Raw genomic sequence first — 21,935 nt, 5'->3', positions numbered from 1 at the left:
TGTTCAGTTTAAACCAAAAGTAGCAATCACGGACTTTTGATGGTTGGAAACATAAAATTAGTCAAACCGGCTACGTCCTTCAGAAATCCAATATACTATGGCATCCAATCGAATATAATATTTTATCTGAATACACTAGTTATGGTATAATGCATTACAGTAAAAAAATTGCTGTGGAAGACCCATTTAAAGAAAACAAATCAAACGTATACAACCCATACAGAACATCTTACATTTTAAAATGAAAAACATTCAGCTAATAAATGTACAGTTTTGATAATGCACAGGCAAACATTTCTTTGAGAGATTACCGAAGATCCTGGAATACTGGACGAGGGATTGTCTGTGCTTGAAAGAGCGGATTTGCATATCCCATAGTGACAGCAAGGATCGTCAGTAGGCCTAATCCAATTCATTAACCGTTCTAAGCAGAGCCAATGCACATATTTAAAGCCATGGAAATACAAATTGCTGCCTGCTGCATACAATTTCCGTAAAGGACGTGGGGTGGGATGAGATTAGCAGATATGGGCTCTGAACATGCCACAGCTGCAAGTTTGAGGTATTGCTGAATCATCAAGTGCAAAAACGGGACACAAGAACATTTCCGTGTACCAGAAAATTGCTTTGCTTTGATAAAGTTTGAGTACCAAAAGACTGAAAGGAGGCAACTGTACTTAAAGCATACCATTTTGCTGCAACTGCATATTCCATCTCATTTTTAGACACTGTATATCGTATATTTTTTTCATAAAAAAATACAACTAGTGTGCTACTTTTGAAAGCTACACTCAATTAATACGTTTTTATTAAAATTAGGCCCACTAAAGGATCACAATGGAAACAAGCAATATACCAGACAGAAATGCCTACACTCTATTCTCTAGGGATGAGTTTGACCTTTCCCTTAATGACCCTAATACAATACACTGGCAATAGATCCAGAAACCAAATCCAGTTTATTTCTATTGAGTATGCAAGTAGAAGTATGCCTGAAGCTTACATTTAGAGCACGGTTAGGCATTAAATTCAGTAATGAGATAAGCATTGTTGTTATTCATAGATGCAGCATTGGAACCTTCATACATATACATTTTTCAAATGTACATTTTCCAATCTTAACGCAAGCAAAAACAAATCAATTGTATTAGTTACAAATTATGTGAAGTCATAGTTCAGAAAATGTAGGCCATTTTACACAAAATTGAACACTTCAAGATGAAAACATCTATCAAGTATTTAATCAGGGGAGACTGCAAGGAAAATCCCATCTTAATTGGATGCTAAAGTGATGGATGTCTTTGCATTGCACTAGGAAGATATATTTTAAAAGGCCAAGTGAAGGGGGGGGTCCCACTTGCTGCTACACATTACATCTTTAGGTCCAAGTTGCAATTCCATGAAAAACAGCAAACATACACATTATAAAGAGAGACATACGGTCAAGCCACATCAAAGTTCATTTTGAAATATCTGATAAACCTCAGATATTTTGTTTGTTTAAATTCAGTAAGAATATAGGAGTATTTTATATCCATGCTTCACACTCCTTGTGCTCCGTCTTTCGGGTGAGACGTATTTGTAAGTGACTCTGCAGCTGATGCATAGTTGACACACCTTAGTCTCTGTAAGTCGCCTTGGATAAAGGTGTCTGCTAAATAAACAAATAATAATAATAACTATACCCATATGGTATTTGCAACATGCAAGGAAATGCAAAATCCACACAAAGAGAGTAGAGCTGGTAAACAGAAATGCTTTTCAACTTCCAATATTCACAAATCCTCATGCATGGAACAAACAGTACTCCATCAGCGTACACTGAGTTTCCTCTATGTTATTATTACACAAGGAAGTTATAGGCAAACCTCCAACAAGGGATTCATTAACTAAAATGCAAAAAAAAACTATGCTTTTCTATTCATTGCAGTAATTGAGCAAGTCATTAGCACACTTTCAAATATCGATTGCACGAATGTGAGTATTTTTCCCAGTTACCCAATCATACCAACTGCACAGTATGCATAAACAAAATAAATAATATATAATAATAAAGAAAAAAAATAAAAACACCCACAGAGATGTCCCATTGGTTGTTTATCTTTATGCACAGGCATCCAATTCCATGGTCTAATCCCCATGGTTGGTGTTGAAAATAAAGTTAATGAGCGTATCAAATTATTCCTCCCAACTGAGATACTAAACTTCTGTTTTTCATTAAAATATTAATACAATTTGTTTTGAGTTACTGCAAACATTTTTAAAATGTAGACAAGTAACGATACAAGGCAATTTATATAATAATAATAATAATAATAATAATAATAAGTAGCCAAATCGAATGAAAAAAGCCAGCATGTTCTAAAGACTGAGGCAAAGATTATAATGCAAGTCAATATTAAAAACACAAAATCGGTCTGGTAATGGCTTGCATTATCAAAGGACATGTGGACATTTCACAATTATTAAGTGTCTAGTGAAAGTTCATTATACTTTCCAATTGGTTTATACAGGGCATGGCCACCTAAAGCTACAAGCCCCTCCCTTTTTATGTAAAGTGTATATGTACTGTAGAAGCTCCTGGAAATGCAGATGTTCCCAGAACATTTTTCACCAGATGAATCAACCCGTATGCTTACCACGGCCTGCTGCTCACAAGGAGGCAGTCTTATACCATGACTTGGCTCAACTTTACCCATTTAGAAAACTACACGTATGTGCGGTTAGAAAACAAAATACTCCCCTTGAAATCAAAACCTATTTGAAGACTTGCGTTAGGAATCCACAAGTACTGTGTGGTCTTCACGGGTCCAAATTAAATCAACCTGACCTGACTATGAACCGACAATTATTTACCAGACCAGATCTAAAATTCTTGTTATTAGACCCGGATCCGACCCGGCCCAAAAACAGTGGAACGCTTTTCCTTTCCCCAGCTTAGTATATGCACTGACTAAATGCAGTATTAAAGCAGTCAACCTGGAAATCTGTCTGACAGTGTTCATTCCATCATGAACCTCCATGAACAGTGGACTGTAAAATTAAATATATAAATATGTTTGTGAAAAAGATACAAAGATAAATACATTATCTGAAAATCAAATGAACTGAAGTATCTCGTAAATGCGTGATTTTATTACAAACACAAGAGCAAATGGAATTAGAGATGTAAAATTGTTTTCCTTCTTTGTCCACAATAACAACAAATGATTCCCACACTGCAGACTTTTGTTAATGGAATTTGTTTTTCTTTCACGTCCTTGTTACAGGTGGTGAAATGAAACATAAATACAGGTTGTATGGGACAAAACGGCGCTGCTGCGCTCATATTTAATAAATACAAAAATAAAGATTTAAACAAAACACACAAAGAAAAAGGCTCTCTGGCCAAACCAAAAATAAACACTAACAATTACAGTTACTTTAAGCACACTAGCACCTTGTTCGCTGACTGGTAGCATTTGTTCTTAAATTCCTTACTTCTCGTCACAACTCTCTCCAGCAATGTGCCAAGGCGGTCTCTTTTATATCTTGTAGCTGGAGCCTTATCTACCCATTGATCAAACAATTACCTTGTTAAGGCTCCAGCCACATTGTCCCGTGTTTATTTAAGGATGGGGAAGTAACCCCATCCTTGACAATATGCCGGCTTTTCGCCAGCCACAGATAATAAACAATAACGTCAGACGGCTTTCGTCCGTCCGCACACAAATACAATAATAATAATAATAATAATAATAATAATAATAATAAGAACAACAACAACAACAACAACAACAACGACGACGATAATAATAATAATACAACACAAATACACAAATAATAAAAGGGGCAGGCACCTTGCATTGACTTTTAAAAATGATCTAATAGAAACACCTTCGATATGGGTCACGTGTCTGCTGCTAAACTCTGCAAGCCATGTCATGTGCTACTGGGGGAAGCCAATCCACGCACAGGAATTATAAACAATGATCTTAGTACCAAAAAGAGCCTTTTTAATAGTAATCAACAGTTTGTGTATTACTGACTAAACAAAATCGGACCCGACTCGATCGTTTGGTGACAATTTTGCACCCGAAAACCCGTTCGGTCTCGGGTCCGGGTAGACCCGTGAAGACCTCTACTGTGTGGGCTTGCTCTAGTGCAGGGGTGCGCAAAGTGTGGGGCACGGAGAGTCAGTAAAGGAGGTGCGACTACGACTAAAGAAGCAGTTCTGTAAATGTATTTATTTATTTATTTATTTTTTTTTTTTTTTAAAGGACAGAAATATTTAATAAATACATAAATGACAGCTAATTAGTCCCAAGTTCTTACCTTGCAAACGAGCTGTTGGGAAATTATGTTGAAGTGGCAAGTGGCGGCTTCCATGTATTTATATTTTAACACTGTTTTTCCTGGATTTAAAGTAAATCATGTTTTTCCTAGATTTAACCAAAAAAAAAAAAAAAATCTGATTGAACTTGTTTTGCATGTTAACAAACACATTCTTAAAAGTTTTGAAATGTTTACAGTTTTTTGGCATTGTGGTATGCAGAGGAGGCGGGGAACTGGGTGGAAAGTAATGAAGTTGAAATACTTTGTTACACTACTTAACTATTTGTTTTCGGGATCTGTACTTTACTTAGATACTTTATTTTTGGGATACTTTTACTTTTACGCAAGTACATTTGTTTAGGAAACATTGTACTTTTTACTCCACTACATTTCCCAGAAGCATCTCGTTACTTGTTCTTTCTGCACATTGGGTGTGTTCATGGAGATCATTCTACGCAGATTCTGTGCAGAATCTGACCAATTTAGCCAATGGGTGCGTTCACGGAGATCATTCTTAGAAGATCATTGGCTAAATTGGTCAGATTCAGCACAGAATCTGCGCAGAATGATCTCCGTGAACGCACCCTGACTCTTGCGCTGGCCAGGATTCTGATTGGTAAAGCAGACCCGCATGCGCAAAGTGTCGCTTTGATGACATAGTATGGGGATGGCAAACCTATGGCATGCATGGCATGCAGAGTCGTATTTGTTGGCACGCCAAGTCAGCAGCTGTTTTTAGGTTGTTGTTTTTTTTTTTTTCCCCCTGCCCGCAATCAAGACCCGAGTGGCACTTTAGAAAGCCAGTCAGTTTGATTTGCAAGGACGGCCCCGCCACCGAGCAACTGAGCAGTGCTGTAACTGTAGCCGTTATTATCTGAATGTTCTGTTCGACTGTTTATGGCTGTTTTATGCTGTTGTGCTGCAGGAGGAAGCAGACAAAAACAATAAGTCTGTCCATATGTAATTGTGGTCAGCTATGGATGTGTCAGCAGGACTCGCGGGGTACGGGGAGGAAGAATTTTGCTTACCGTTATCTCCTGTACTATTCGTACTTCACACGCCGACAGTTTCTCAAGCTTGATTAAATGTGATTCATGAAATTTTGACTATAGATCCGTGCATCTTGTTGGCCTTTTTTATAGCTTCCCCACATTGTCTAGATGAAGACATTTCTGAGTCAACATAAACTCCAAGATCTTTTTCATAGATTCCGTCTTCAATTTCAGTATCTCTCATATGGTATTTATAATGGACATTTGTATTGCCTATGTGCAGTACCTTACACTTTCCTATATTAAATGCCATTTGCCATGTGTCTGCCCAGTTCTGAATGCTGTTGTTTGCTTACTGTACCAGAATCTAAGCCATTAATGTAGATTAGGAATAGCAGAGGACCTAATACTGATCCCTGTGGTACTCCACTGGTCAGCTCGCTCCATTTTAAGGTTTTTCCTCTAATCAGTACTGTCTGTTTTCTACATGTTAACCACTCCCTAATCCACAGAAGGCAATTGGCCACTTGTACCTCCGTACTTCATTATTTCTAGGCATCTACTGTATAGGGTAGCTCAAGCCTCGGGCACGGGACAGGTCGTAACACAATTACTTGTTCCAAAGCCTTTTCAAGCTGAGATCATGCGGTCGGCCATTTAGGTAGTGTAAACACATTGGAATGATTTTGGTTCGTTTTTATTGGCTGGGAATGTATACTGCAGTGCCGAGGTATGTAGCGGGATGTCCCGAATGTCAGCAGGTAGCGCCGGGGCAGGTTTGTCTGGACCCTCTGTTCTCATTGCCCCAAATTGGAACCACTTTTGAACGCAATGGATATAGTGTTTTGCTATGTATATAGTGGACCTGTTGAGCCAGTCTGACTCTGGATATAGACACATTTTAGTAGTGGTGGACTACCCAAGTAGATATCCAGAAGCAGTACCTTTGCGGTCCACTAGTGCTGCAGCAGTTGCAACAGAGCTAGTTAAGATCACGTTGAGAGTAGGGATTCTCAAAGAGATTCTAACTGATCAAGGAACCAACTTTATGTCCGATTATTTAAAGGAAGTGTATAAATTGTTAAAAATCCAGCCCTTAAGTTTTGTTACAGCCTTTAAACTAGAAGGGTCGGTAACTGTGGGTTGAGTGACTGAGCACCCTATCTTGGGCCCTCGTCAGGTAGAGCAAACTAGTTTTGTTTGGCCATGTCCTCAAGTGGATGTACTTTTTGAAGGGAAACATGTATGTTGCTTACTTGACACAGGATCACAAGTCTCTCTGATGACAAAGTTACTTCCGTAGATTGCTTCCCGATGGGGGGTTGGGTTCAAGAGGAGATGTAGATTGGCTAACATTGAGGGCTGCTAATGGTCTGGAACTCCCCTATGGAGGTTATGCATTGCTGGACGTATAAGTTGGGAACATTAAACTTCCTAAGATAGAGGTTGTGCTAGCTAAAGACAGTGGGCAGAATGATTGACCTATTCTAGGGATGAATGTCATTACTGCTTGTTGGGACGTTTTAACTGATGTACAGGTAAGTAAGCTGGGTTGAGTTGAGTGGGGGATGGTAGACAACTAGAGAACCTATTACATACTGTCTCCATTGTATTGAGAACCTGTTTTTTTAAATACATTTGTTATACATAATTTTCCTTGCATGTGTGTCCTTTTTCTGGGTCGGTTGTTTCATTGGTCTGCTCCCTACCGGTCACATACTGAATTCAAACCTGAGAGTCACAGTTATTCACAGCAATTTGGGACCTGGTGCACACATTTCACCATATGGCGTAGTTGGCTACAACCATACGTTTGACAAATACACTTTACAGAAGTGAGAGTCAGCAAAAGTAAGACATTTCACTTTAGTCTATGGAATAGATATTTCTTACATTTTCCATGTGGATAACAATGACATTTTATGTTAAACTCTTTGTCAAATATTAACTGCAGGGTTAGTCGCTACCTGTGCATCTGAAAAATAGATCGCTTAAGTGTGAGGAATTTATTAAGATTGCACAGAATACAATGCATATAAAGTGACACACTCAAAGTGCAATGGCCATGTGTTTTAAAAATAATGACAACAATAACCAGTTTCCTAAATTCTCTACATATCCTTTGCCCTTAAAGCAGTGTCAGTGGCAATGTAGCAGTGAAATGCAAATCCACAGGGATAAACAAAAAGAGGTCACCAAAGCTGATGACAGCCTTATAATGCTTTTAGCCCATACCTCGCTCTTACCATTTGGCATCCGAGACAGTGCAGATGGTCAAGAGGCTTTGAACTCTGAATAACCCAATAATGAAAAGACAGGCCAACTATATTTATCTAACTACCAAACTTGCATGCATAGGTTTGAAAATCTGACTATGGTTCCCTGGGTGCAGCCTTGAAAAGCTCTGCCAATCAGATATATAAAAGGTCACTGTGAAGGATAGACACAGCAAGTTTAACTAGTTGTTTAAGAACTTTCTAAAAATAAGAATTAATGTGCATTGCAAATCAGTGGCCACATTAGGATATGTCATACTGAAGCCATGTTGCTGGTAGAAACTGAACCAGCACTGGGGAAGACTGGGATTGAGAATCAAGAAAACAATTTCTAGTTCTCCACTTCATTAATGAGATCCTAGAGAGAATATATATTTCTTATAAATGGTTATACCAATTCTAAAAAGAGTGGGTTTATGAATATGTAATAGGGAGATGCAACAAGATACAATATTTGAAGATTGAAGAATATCTCAATGCCTCAAGGAAGCGTAGAAATTGTTAAAACACCCTGATCTAATAATTGGTTATATTTAAATGTCACTTTTAAAAGGGACATTGCCAAGGCATTAAATATAAATTAGGTTTTGAGGGCACCTGAAAGGAATGTAGTATGAAATGCAATTAGTACAGTATTTGCAACCATATTGATCAACAAGGTCACATGACCAAAAATAGTTTATGCTATGGATCACAGACTTGTAATTGGTTAAATTAATATTTCCCTTTGATGGTGCTGGTTTAATAAAAAGGATTTCCCTTGGGTTGAAAAAGTGACCACCTGTGAGCAATTAAGACCACTGTGTCACATTTTCAACTGCTGGGGCAACACTTCCCTCTACAAACCTCAACTCCGGTGAAGCTGTATAATGTGGTTCACAGTATGCAGCACAGTTGAATACATTACATGTCAGCAATTTCAGACAGTTTTCAGAATCTCTATGATCACCATCAAAAAAGTGCAAAGGTCTCAATGATGGAAACTGGCTGCCACAGAGCGTTGCAATTTGATGCAGTCGGATGCATTGGGAAAACATGTATTTTAAAAGCCAGTACTTTTAGCAGTAATACTGTAAAAAATCAATACAAAAGTAATTGGTTTAATGTAAACCACATAGTTACAGTACTGGATATTAAATTGGCATTTCCCTCAACTCAGCAGCTGCAGAAAGTACAACTCTGGTCTTAAAGATGTCAGGACGGACAGAACCCACAGATGTGCGCAACGTATTGCATCAAGGAAAACGTCCTACAGTGTCCAAAATCCAAGTTCAATCAAATACATTTGGTAAACTTTATAATTAGAAGCACATGTTCACTGCCATTCAACTTTCTTTTTTTTTTTTTTTTTTTTTAAAGTACATGCACAGAAAAATGCAGCAGTCAGGGGTCCAGCAGTAGAAAGTTTTGTCATATCGTCAACCAATCCAAAGCATTTTCCCAGAATTAAAAAACTTTACATTCCCAAGACAAAGCTGTAAATGCCCAAGATAGTCTATTGGCAGAAAAATACTGTATGCAGAACATGGAATTTAGTGAGGATGGATCACAAATGTTTAAAAGCTATGAGTTTAAAAGGTTGACGCAACTGGTGCCCGAGCACTTACGCAAGGCAGCAGCTATGACTCATTAAGTTAAAAGTAGAGGCTCCGGAGGACAGATGGAAAACAAGTAGAGCAGCTAAATACTCCAACCCACTCCTGAACAGTGAACAGTATATTACATGCAAATCACAGATCTCAAAAAGTGAATCATCTAATCAGCTACCATTTCAAAATGCTGACGCAGTTTGATTTTGTTCTCTGTGGACTGATAACAGATGCATCTGCCCATAGTCTCTCATTTGGTTGGAACAATAGTTCTGCAATTACTGTGTTACTTTCCTGCCCTTCATTAAAATTCCAAATGTCAGTATGCAGAATCATAGAATACAAAATATATCAAAAACATGGCAGCCATACAGGGCCGGTGTTAGGAGAGGTGTAAGGGACGCAACTGCACCCGGCCGAGCGATGGTGGGGGGGGCATCCCTGTGCCTAATGATGACTTTAATAATGACGTAAAAAATAGGAGGTGCCGTCTACTCTACTGGAATTAGAAAAATAAACCACAGCAAGGTAGTATTGGTGGACTGTCAATCAAAACTCAAATTCACAAATCACCGCTAACAGATTATACTGACCTATTGCGAGTACTCTGGCAATAGGTCAGTATTAAACTCATGCGGCTGGGAGACGTGATACTAAAAGGCGTAATTTTGCGAGACTGAACACAACTGGACAGCAATTTTAAGGTGAATGCACATGTACATAGTTCAATGGAAGTTTAAAGACTTCTGCATTTCAGTTCATACATTTTCTCCTCCTCACACAGACCTGTAATGAAAATTCAGGTAGGTTAGACATTTACCTTAAGATAAAAATGTAGCAAGAAACTACAATATACCATGTTTATTGGGTTACTTTTATAGCTAGTTTAGGCAGCATAATATTGGGCTACACATGTATTTTAATTAGTGGCAACACTGCCCAGAATGCACTTTCTTAAAAGGCACAGCCTGCTAACAAGGCGTTATTGCAAATAAGAATTTGTTCTCAAAAGGTTTTACTTGAGTAAAGAAAATGAGTGATTGATTCGTATTTCATGTTAATGTTTAGTAAATTAAGCACATAAAACACAATTTTAAAAAAAAGTTACAATTGCAAATGGTGTAGTTGCTATTTGTTACAATGGGGAACATCAGAGGTGATTGTGATGTCACAACTTACGCTCCTGATTGGGCGGGTTTTCAGGAAGTGGGTGGGTTCTTCTCAAAGTAGTTGGCAACCCTGCTGGACAAATATATTTGACCAATCACATTAATGTTATAGTTTATTACATATGATATTACTACTGCTTGAAACTCTGTCTGAGAAAAACACTCACACAAACACACACACAATGCACAAACAGCATTTCCAAATCGCTGTCCGCCATGATGCTAGAATAGATACAGAACTAAAATGATAAAGAACAGAATGAAACGGCTAAACCTGTTCCTGTTCCACATTGAACAAACTGAACGTGTCCGAGTCTGTCCGCCTCACGAAATTCCATCTTAACTAATGGATGGTAAAAAAAATTACACGCTTTTGGTGTATTAATTTAAGTGTGTTCACAGAATGATGTTTTCACTTACGAGTTGTAACTAATGCATTTTTACTGTAGACTAAGTTTTGAGATGCAGACATATGTGTTTTTTTTATACATAGAAATGTTTTCATACTAACTTTTGTTTTGTACTTGATAACATTAATTTATAATCCAATTTATGTCTATGATTAATATGTATTGTGACCGATTTGAAGCTATTAATATGTTTAAATATGAACTAAATCAAGTAATTAATCAAATTGATTAGTCTTGTTACATAATTGATTTATTACAATGTTCGGATATACTGTTACTTGATTTTGCTGCCGATATATTTATTTTCAAAAGGTTCTCTATAGGTTGAGCTGCGCCGGCACTGCAGCCATATTATTTTAGAAGTCAGGGTGTCGAGAAATCACTTAATATAGGACAGTTAACAGACAATGAGCAGATTATCAAAATGTAATAGGACATTTACTCTGACAAGCTACATTAGTAAAAAAATAACCCTTCACAGGTTTTGCATCATTAACCCAAACCTTACAGAAATAGAGTGTGCTTATATATATATTTTTTAAATAAAGCTAGGAAACTTCAGTTGAGGCAATTTTAATTTATATTGCTCCGGACTATAAACATCACACAGCACCAAAAAAAAAATTAAAACCCAAAGCTTGGCTATGCTTGTTCCAGCAGAGGTACTTCATCAATATGCATACAAATGACTTCAGCAGAATCTCAGGGAGGGGTAATACTGTACGAAGACGAGACGTTGCTTTTGCTCGTTTTGCTATCTTTGGATTTATTCTCAGATGAAAAAGTGCCAAGAAAGGAAATACCGATTGTGTTATGATGGACAGCTGAAATATATAATTTGTTAAAAGAGATTGCACCATTTGTATTGTCATGAAAAGTGGTAACGATCACCATTGCAACAGTAAACTCAGTATTCTAAGCATCATGACATTGCTATGATAAATCTATGAATTCAATTTGTATTACATACATTACTTTAAGACGACCTGGGAGAATTTTTCCTTGTGGATAACAAAGACATTATGTTAAACTCTTTAAGCCAAACATGAGCAGTAGACAGCATGTTTAGTCTGCACCTGTACTTGGGTGCCTGGAAAGCAGGGCACTGAAGATTGAGAAATACAAAAAGAAACAAAAATTCAAGGACAAACTTTGACTGGAAGTCTTTCCACAGAAGACATTGAAAAACTCCTATAAGATGACATTCAAAAATACTTCACGTCAAAATGTTTGTCATTGAATGTAATTATTATTGTTTCTAAATTGAGCACTAATGAGTGTTTAACAGTTATGGATGAAGGTGCTTTGTTCCTGGTGTGTTCCCTGCCAAGATCAGAAACTTAGTGCAACCAAGATTCAAACAAGCGAGCTCTTGAAATAGTCTAAGAGCCATGTAGGGCGAATCTGGGATGAATGGGTCCGAAAAGTACCACAAATCTTGAGCTTTGTTTCACAAAATATAGGTGTTGAGAAGTAAAACTGATGAGGTCTGCTCAGGATCTGCTCTTGCAAAATGTATTATATCAAGCAGCAAAGTTTAGCCTATCCAGTGAAAAATTGCGTATATTATTATAATATTAAGATAAAACTCAAAAGTATATACTCCTTACTGTTTAAAATTCACAGAAATTACTTAAATTGATTTAACAGTCATTACTGTACCTAGAAAGACCATCACAGACTATTATTTATCTGTAATTGTGTAAAAAATGCATAACACTGCAGTTGGCCACCACCATGGGTGTTCACCCTTGCGCCACGTTGAGGCCCAGCATTTCTGACTTAGGCAGGGGTTTGTTTTTTTTTGTTTTTTTTGTTAACAATAATCGAAATATACTAACTTCTTAAAGTTGATATGTCACCTATTTCACATTACAATCTGATTATATTTTATTAAACTACTCTATAATAGTGTTCTAAAAATATATATATAATTTATACTTTTGCGGTGTAAGAAATTTACAATCGTAAAGCTTGTTTTGAGTGCTTCCGCCAAAGAGCCCTGATTTTCAATCTTGACATCTGTGACATCACTAGGGGAAAACACGAACCATAAACCATAAACATGCATGCATATGTCAATGGCATCAACAAAACGATCATACGTCTCACCTCAGATAGGCGCAATGCATTGCATGGAAAGTACTGTATTCCGTGAAAGTAAAATCAACGAGTTTGTCAGTGCACAATGCAATGATCACTTCGGAACACGGAGACTGAAGCTTTTGTTTGTTGGTTTCTGGCAGGTACAAATTTAATTTTTTCTCTTTTGTAAGACACTGGTACACAAGTTCACAAACACACACAGACCTTTACAAAGACAGTGACCATTGATTCATTTTCCCCTGACAACAGCGGAACCATTTAGAAACCAAAATACTTATTATTATTATACACTATACCGTTATCAATACACTCCATGGCACAAAACTACCCAAAGAAAATAAACATGAGCACGGCTTTCATATTGCTGACTTAATAAAAAACAATAACGTCAGAGTACTATAAACCAGTACAAAGACATTGTGTGCTCAAGACTTCTGATGCAGAAATCAAAACAATGAATCCACTCATCCAACTTTTTTAGGTAAGCTTTTGATTTTCAATTTTATCTTTAAGGTAACGTTCATGTGCACATTACTGGGTAAGGGTGTCTGTCAAGAAATAATAATAATTACGTGCATTTCACAAGGAGGTTAGGCCTATTTCATTTCACTAAATCGGGGAAAGCATAAGTGTGTATTTCATGAATGAATTTGATGAGCTATAGGTGACCATGCAAGTCATCTCGGCCCTGTAATATAAACAATGCTTTATTTTTTAAGTGGATGGTAAACGGTAAACACTATTTGCAAGATATAAATGGTACACCAAACCAAATATAGAATATATATAATTGCCATAAATGAACTGCCAGCCGGGGTTAACTGTATACAAGAACAACATTTACAACTGCAGACAAAGGGACGTGTCGCTCGCATTCCTCGTGCCAGCGTGGTTATTTTCTCTTGCTGGAGGTTCAAAACACTTCAGAAATCGGTCCTCAAACCACTTATTCTTCTTCCTCCCCACAATTTCTTTCATTACACATCACACTCCTGCTGTCCTTACTGTAATACAGACTACTCAAAACGTCAGAGAAATTCGTAATGATCGCTTTCACAGTCTTAAGCCATGTATATCTCTCAGCTGTTCCTGGTGTGTGTTCCCCTAGTGATGTCACACCAACTTCGTGCATCATCGGTGCGTTGTCGGTATTTTCTGGAATTACTGATAATTTTACGTCTCTCAGTGCTCTAAACTTGATCATGGAGAATTCATTTCTTGCTCATTGTGAAAGTAAACCAAGTACAACCCCATAGCCAAAAAATGATTTTCTATGTGAGATATGGACTTTAAGTTTCACTGAACATAAGGAAATAACTGTACTTTTAAAACTTAAAGTAAAAAAGGAAATATCCTAAAACTGTTTAACTACTCTACAGATCATCTACCATGAACTCTTGATCTGCCTCCAGGTCTGTTATTCTGGCACATTTTCCAGGTTCTGCAGTGCAAATGCACGAAACAACACATGGGACATTGTTTTTTGCATATCTGCAATTGCGAAGACATTGCCCTTTCTTACACCAACAAAATGAATTTTGTTCCAGTAACAGTGACTTAGGTGACTTTGTCCTTAGTACTGGGTTAAGGATACCACTGGTTACTCTTCTACCAAAGTCCAATGGGTCTGGAAGTGTTGGATCGTTCATGTGAGCACTTTTGCTCACATATATTTGGTGAAGAGCATGCAATGTCTGCAGATGAAAAGAATGACTGGTAGGAGGCAAGCTTCGAAGGTCTGCTCTGGCAGACATTGTTCCAAAAAGATGGGCTCTCAGTCTGTCTAGTGTCAAATTTCTGCCGTAGAGCCTTACAAATAGTTCCTTTGCCTCTGATATAACATTGTCAAACACTTTTTCACCTGCATGATATGGTATCTCACCAAAGCTTGAAAGGGCAGTGAAATCATTGCAGGAAGCCTAAACAAGTTTTGCAACTTCTTTATTCCCTTTCCTGAAAGGATAACTGACTGTGTCACAGCCAGTAAGAATGTAAGCACTAAGCAGTAGGCCTGTTAGAGTGGATTCGGAAATCTTAAATTTAGAACTTAGTTGCTTGGAAATCAGATGGGTTGGAATATACATTTCTTTCTTCTGAACCCATAATTCCTGTAGGCCAGGTATTCTTGATGAAAAATAAAGGATTACGTCTGTGTCAGTTGCCTGCACAACTGCTCTCTCATAGCCCATTTCTGAAGCAGCATGATTAATGTGAGCAATAATCCTTGTGTCTGCTTCTTCATGCTTTATACAGCTCAAATTGGAAGAAATCCAACAGTTTATTTGGGCAAGTGGATTGTTTTACCTGCTTTGTTCATGCCACCAAGATGGAGCTCAAAGGGAAGACTGATGTGATCAGAAGTCCAAGACTCGCTCAGATAATGTAGCAGATTCCCTTTATTTTTGGCATTGGAACAAAACACCTTCCAATCAGGTACTTACAAGTCATCAACTGGGACATATTCTCGTGCCATTGAGACTCCTGATTTTGAACCCCGGCGAGCTCTTTCTTCCCCCTTAAGGGAGGAAGTTATGTCTACATCATAGCGGTCACCAACTATATGAATACAATTGCAACCTGCTGGTCTCTTTGATTATTTTGCACAGGTATTTTTGCTCTAAGTCTCTAAAAGTAAAGGCATTCAGAGTTTGAGATTCTCAAAAGCCATTGCATTAATGATATAGACTGTTGATGATGGGCGTTCTTGTAAAGAATCTGGTTCCACAGAATATCAATGGCATTGTGAAGTGGTATCAAAAAATCACTTTTTTGGCCATTCCGCATAGCAAATCCAGTCACCACTGTTTGATCTTCTTCAAAGAGGGAAGATGGACATGCTGCCCATTCATGTTGAAATGCTTCAAGCTTACTCTTCTCATCCATATTTTGTGCAAAATAGGGAGACCTTATAACATTACTTTCATCTGCATGTATCTGTTTGACTTGCATGTCAGTTGTGACTTTTTTCATTTTGGAGAAGAATGGCATTATCTTTATATTCTTAATCGTGTCACTGCCTGTTTCTTTTTCTATTTTCAGTGCTTCTATCCCTTTTTACTTTGCATCGAGCACATCTTGTGAATCTGCCCTTTATCCAGTAGCAATATTCATCAAGAATGGAATATCTCTTGAATTCCATAGATTTATATATGTACCAGTACTTACTAGTGACTCAACAGCAGAGTTTTCTTTCTGTCAATGAATCATTACACATGTTTGAAGTGACATTAGGAATTTGTAAATGCACATTAAACCTGGAAGAACTGCAAACTATGTACAACTGTGTTCTTTTGTTAAAAAAATGTTTTTTTTTTTGGAAAACAAATCCTTTTATGTTTGTGCAATTTTAAGGACTTTTGCAATCCATATTTTTGAGCAGACCTGTAGTTTACAAAAATGGACATTCAAATTCTAGTACTTTTAGGGACGATTAAGTCAATTTTTAGAGCACTTCTGCAATGTTGGCTCCTGGACTAAAAGTATAACTTGTTCTATACTCCACATGGTTGTGTCTTTACAAGGTGAGCTACAGGAGGACCCCCTATGGCTAGTTAAGGCCCAACTAATGTCTTTAACTGCAATGGAAAGACACTCACACAACACATGCCATTTGGGATCTCTGCATATCATCAAATTTATTTAAAAAATAAATAATGAGATAAAATGGGTCCATGTTAATCCTCTCCCCTCCCCCCCCCCATTTAAAAAAAACAAAACTTTGAACAAACCTATTGAATATAAAATACACAAAAGTAGAACAGTTAATCACATTCCCAACATACACAACGTCTGCCAAACGCATTGCCATATTGCAACCTTAAAATGTTCCCTTTGCAGAAAGCAGATCACTTACTTTCTTCTCAAATGGTGTTTTGTTACCACTGATGCGTTTCATTAAAATGAATGGTCTCCATGTAGCTGGCAAATAGATGCTGAAATGATTGACAAGGTTTCAAAGACAGTAAAGAACCATTAGGTCACTTAATTACAGTGAAGTTTACATCCCATCACCGTCAGTACAGAGGAGTGATTAGTCTGCTCCTTATAAAACAAAGGCAGCTTAAATGGTGCCAACTTAATTGTACTGCTATAATAATGAAGTAAAACTCAGGATAACAGGATAACAGGACAGGGGGTAAGAAATGTATACATTTTTTTTTACAGTTTGGTCACAGGGTAAATATGCAAAACAGCAATTTATTATCTAGAACTTTACTCAACATACTGCATGTTGTTACAGTAATCCGTCATGTATCCGTCTAGGACCAGAGTAAGAGCGGATATGTAAGAAGTCAGATAAATGAATCCTGTTTTAAATACCATTATACACAGCTGTAACAATTACTGTATTAACACAATATTTGTTTTGAGATTCAGGTTTTATTAGGGAACTCCCCTAAATCCCTTGTTTACAAAGATACAGGGTATTAATGCTTGTGACAGAGGAGCCGTCTGCTGCGTGAGTGCGTGCATTCTCTGCTGAGTGACATGCAGGAGATCGAGACGGAGGTTGAAGTTGATACGCCCAGCAGGCGAACAGGATTTATTTACATTGAACAGCTCACGTGACACTACCAGCAATGGTAGCGCATGGCGCACATACAACACAGTGTACGAAAACTTAACTAATCTCTAATTTACTAATTCAATAAAAAACTAACGTTGCTACGTTGCTGAAGAGCTTTATCATGGTGGATGAACGGTGACAGGTGGATACACGATGGATTAAAGTTGCAAACTAAGCAAGTTAGCTGAGCTCCTAAATTTCCTGAAAGCAACACACACCGATTATATTTAAAAAAATGTGTGTGCATGTATATATGAATCAAAACAAAATATATAAAGTCATATTTATTACCCAACCTTGCCTCATTTTCTTGACTGATTCACATATTAAATATGCACTGCAGACTCCGCAGTAGATATTACATACATACATATATATATATATATATATATATATATATATATATATATATATATATATATACAAAATGAAAAAAAAAAGCTTTTTCAAACTTCCTTAGGCTAGAAATACTGACCATTGTTACATGATTTACAGAATTCTCCAGGAGACAGGTCTAACAAAGCTTCCATGACCCCATTCCTTTCTTGTACTGGTTGGCTGGAACTCAACTGACCATTCCATTTATCTGCACGCAACCTTTTAATCTTGCTATCTCTGGAGAGCAATCAATTTCCAGATCAAAACTTACAACTTATTACACATCATTTACTGTTACTGCCAAAGAGGAAGATCTCTTCCCTTGTTGATTGCATCAGTCATTTCCCCCCTGCAGTTGCTGTATCTTTAGTGGAGGCAGTTATAGCTGCATATGTAATTCCCACATAAGGTTTCAGGAGAAATTACAGGGTTTCCAAAAAGGTAAAGGCAAAGCTTTCTTCACGTGCCCAGTGGAATCCTGCATTAACCATGCAAACTGTAATGGTCTAAGTAAAACCAAGGACCAAAAGTTTATTTTAAGCATTATGTTATTTAGAGGCTGTGGATTTGGTATTATTTATGGTCTAAATATTAAATCTGTGCAATTGTAGCAGCATCTGCACCAGAGGTATCTCCAGAACTGTATTACTCACAGGGCAGTATGGTAAACAATGTAACTGCCCTCAAAAGAGAAAGTAGAAATAAATGAATAGATTTCACACTGCCCAGCACAACTGAATCAGCCAGGTATTTTAAGAGGGGGCTCATTTATGACAAGAAATACACAAGAGAGCCCACATTACCACATTAAATGCCCTCCTTTTTCACTAAATTAGCATATACAAACCAGTACATCCACAATGAGCTTCAACTACACCCTCCTCCATAAACAGATGGCTCAACTTGCTGTTACTAGCAATGAACAAGCAAGGAAAATAGACTATGAAAACCAGCCAATGAATACACCATTATGTCTGTCAATGAAATGTGTTTTGATTTAGTGTCACTCATGCCACTACATCTTGTTTAAACTTGGCCCCTTCAGACAGTTTTAAAAGGATGCACCAGCTTTTTTATATCAGCAGGTGACCAACTGCAAACCCCAGCCTGGTCCCCTCCTGGCATCACTGCTTTATCTGAAACAGATATGAAGACTGACCTTAAAAAGATGTCCAAGCTGATTCAGCAGTAACTTAACACTGCACAAAAACTCTAAACTGGAAGAGCTTGGGTTGTTGCTTTGGATTTGTTTGTACCACGTTGCTCTCCGCGAACAGATGTTACCCTTTACAGGGCAGCACATTTTGTGGAGCTTGCAGCCACGTGTAATTAAACAATACTTAAACCTACCGTTACGAACCACAACAATGACACTTACTTCCAAGGTAATTTATATCAGACTTACAACAACCTCAACTCGTTACTGCATTTAATGCATTTTTTTTGTGTGAAGGCCATAAGGTAAGCTACTGTATCAATGGATATAAACACAGCAGTGTGGAGTAGTGGTTAGGGCTCTGGACTCTTGACCGGAGGGTTGTGGGTTCAATCCCCAGTGGGGGACACTGCTGTTGTACCCTTGAGCAAGGTACTTTACCTAGATTGCTCCAGTAAAAACCCAACTGTATAAATGGGTAATTGTATGTAAAAATAATGTGATATCTGTATAATGTGAAATAATGTATAATGTGATATCTTGTAACAATTGTAAGTCGCCCTGGATAAGGGCGTCTGCTAAGAAATAAATAATAATAATGGATATAAACACAGGGGTTAATGTACATGCAAAGTGGAATAGGCACATACAGTATGGCCATTAGGGCAAGGTAGAGCGAAACCCCAACATATCATATGTTAAGCTATTAATGCATCTCTTGGCAGTCACCATTTCAGACTTTCTGGCCTTAGCAGAACACTTCTGAAAATCGTTACCATACAGTGCTACAGCTATGTTTCTAGTCATGTATTTTTAGCTTAGATAAACCATGATGTTCTAGGCACAACATGTGTACTTTGACAGGACACCCATTCTCCAAGAACGATACTGGAAGTTCACTTATCTGGAGTAGCAGGTGCTCACAACCATAAGGTTTGCTTTGTGACCTACCAGCTGAACTAGACCTGTACTTCTGTGACTGCATCGCTAAAGCTGTGAAACTCTGCTGTTCACCACTAAAAACCTTTAGCTTCTCTGTACAGCTTCGTTTTGCACTTTACAGCTATATCATATATTCACTATCCTCATGATTCAGTAGAAAGACTGTAATTCACACAAAAGTCTGTATTAAACTGAAGCAACAACTGCTGAAAGCTAGTCATCAATTCTGTTCCCCACAAGGGATTCTCCACAGAATGTCCTTTTGTGCCCCTCATTCTCCCCTTCCCCTTTTATAGTGCTTTATTAGGGGGATGCTTGTTTTAACTCTACATTTTAGCTTACCATCTGAAATTGTCCATGCATTAAATCAGATTCTTAAGGTAGTCCACAAAGTCTCTCCTATTTTTCACATTTACTTCAACTTCCAAACACAATTTCATTGTGCAAGAACCCCCCCCACCCCCCAAAATAAACATTTATACTCATAACCCACAAACAGAAAGTTGTATTAGTTTTCTTAAAGATAGATTATCCAGGGAATTTTATTGTGGGTCATCAATTTTTTCCTTACACTGCTCAACTCTAAGTGAAGGGGTTGTTTTTTAGCTTCATTGTTTGATGTTAAAAGGTTAATATTGCAGTATTAAAGCGGCCTCTTTCTTTACATAGATGTACCTATAGAAAAAATGTACAACTGATCATTTTACATCGACTGCAAGAAGTTTAAATACCAACTGTAAATGGCTGAAGTGAAATAGATAAATACATTCAATAAAATACAGTAGATCATTTATAAATACAGTACAAACACCTTGGATTGCTACTTCATAGTTGTATTTTACTGAAACCGCATCTTCAAACACTGCTGGTTAAAATGTAATGTTTTTGTTTCGGTAAAGTTTTTAATTCCAGCAAGTTTATGGAGGTAACTCGTTAGTATGCATTATCCACCGGGGTTCTAACCGATTAACTAGTGAAATAGATATTTTTAAATCACCACTCCAAAACGGCAAACTAAAGTGATTGAAAATATAAACAATCATTTGTATTTCGTATTCTTGTCATTGTGCACAAAAACAAATGTTTGCATAAATCTGTATAGTCTAATTTACATGTACAGCTGTTCACTGACCACGACTAATTAATTTGAACCTTTAAAATAAGTTAAATTAGCATCCATCGAAATGCACACAAAACAACAAAATAGTCCTACTTATCAAAAGCTGTCAAAATAAATATTGCGCGTAAATAAATCTAGATATTTACTGCATTACCACTGATGTCATCAATTTTACCTCGCAATCGTATAACACGCTCAGCTGCTCAATGATCCACTCCTCCAAGATAAGTCGTTTTCTCAGCTCCTTTCTGTCGTATTTCACGGTCACTTTTCCATTTTTTTTCTGGACCGAATCATCCCTGGTTGCTGGTCCGGTTCCTGCACGGCCTCCAGTGGGGGCTGCTTGGAAAAATACCCTTGCAGGGGGAGGAGGGAGCTGGGTGCTGGTTTCTGCTACGCTGGATGACATTGTCTAAGCTGTACTACACTGAGACAGAGACTGTGAAAATGATCCCAATTTTATTAGACACCTGCTATTTAAAGATCTTCACTGCTTTACTGCTGGGTCATCAAAAGGGAGGTGCTTCAGTCCAAACGCGCTACTTTAACGCTTTCACCGCTGGAGGATGCTTTCCCCGGGCAAGGATAACCCATGTAAATATTTTTAAAATGTATTGAAAATATAAATGTACCTTATAAATGAATACACAGTATATAAACATGTAGTTATTTATTCATATTTTACTTTTCTTATTGAGCTATTTAACATCTATCTGATTATGACCCTGTATGCTAATATTTTAGATGTCATCCATTTAAAAAAAACATACCATTATTTAATATGCATTGCATTACAAAGTCTGTTCTCAACGACTTTGTAATATTTTAGAATGATATTACAGAAACTTTCCAATTTTACTTGGCAGATGACATCACAAGTCTAGAAAAAGAACATTATATTCTGGGTTCCAAAAGT

At 37.4% G+C, this 21,935-nt stretch overlaps 1 protein-coding gene across 1 annotated transcript in view; it reads right to left on the bottom strand.

Moving 5' to 3' along the window:
- The window catches only part of LOC117410816 (protein phosphatase 1 regulatory subunit 14C-like), a 32,277-nt gene extending 10,724 nt beyond the window's left edge, over positions 1–21,553 (bottom strand). The window contains exon 1 of the mRNA XM_034017660.3: positions 21,195–21,553. Coding sequence (XP_033873551.3) covers positions 21,195–21,428 — 234 coding nt within the window. The 5' untranslated portion in view covers positions 21,429–21,553. The remainder of the gene's footprint in view (positions 1–21,194) is intronic.
- Positions 21,554–21,935: the final 382 nt, after the last annotated feature.

This window comes from Acipenser ruthenus, chromosome 6 (genome assembly GCF_902713425.1).
Source record: "Acipenser ruthenus chromosome 6, fAciRut3.2 maternal haplotype, whole genome shotgun sequence".
NCBI lineage: Eukaryota > Metazoa > Chordata > Actinopteri > Acipenseriformes > Acipenseridae > Acipenser > Acipenser ruthenus.
Note: the sequence above shows the minus strand (reverse complement) of the source record. Positions and strands in the feature narration are given on the sequence as shown.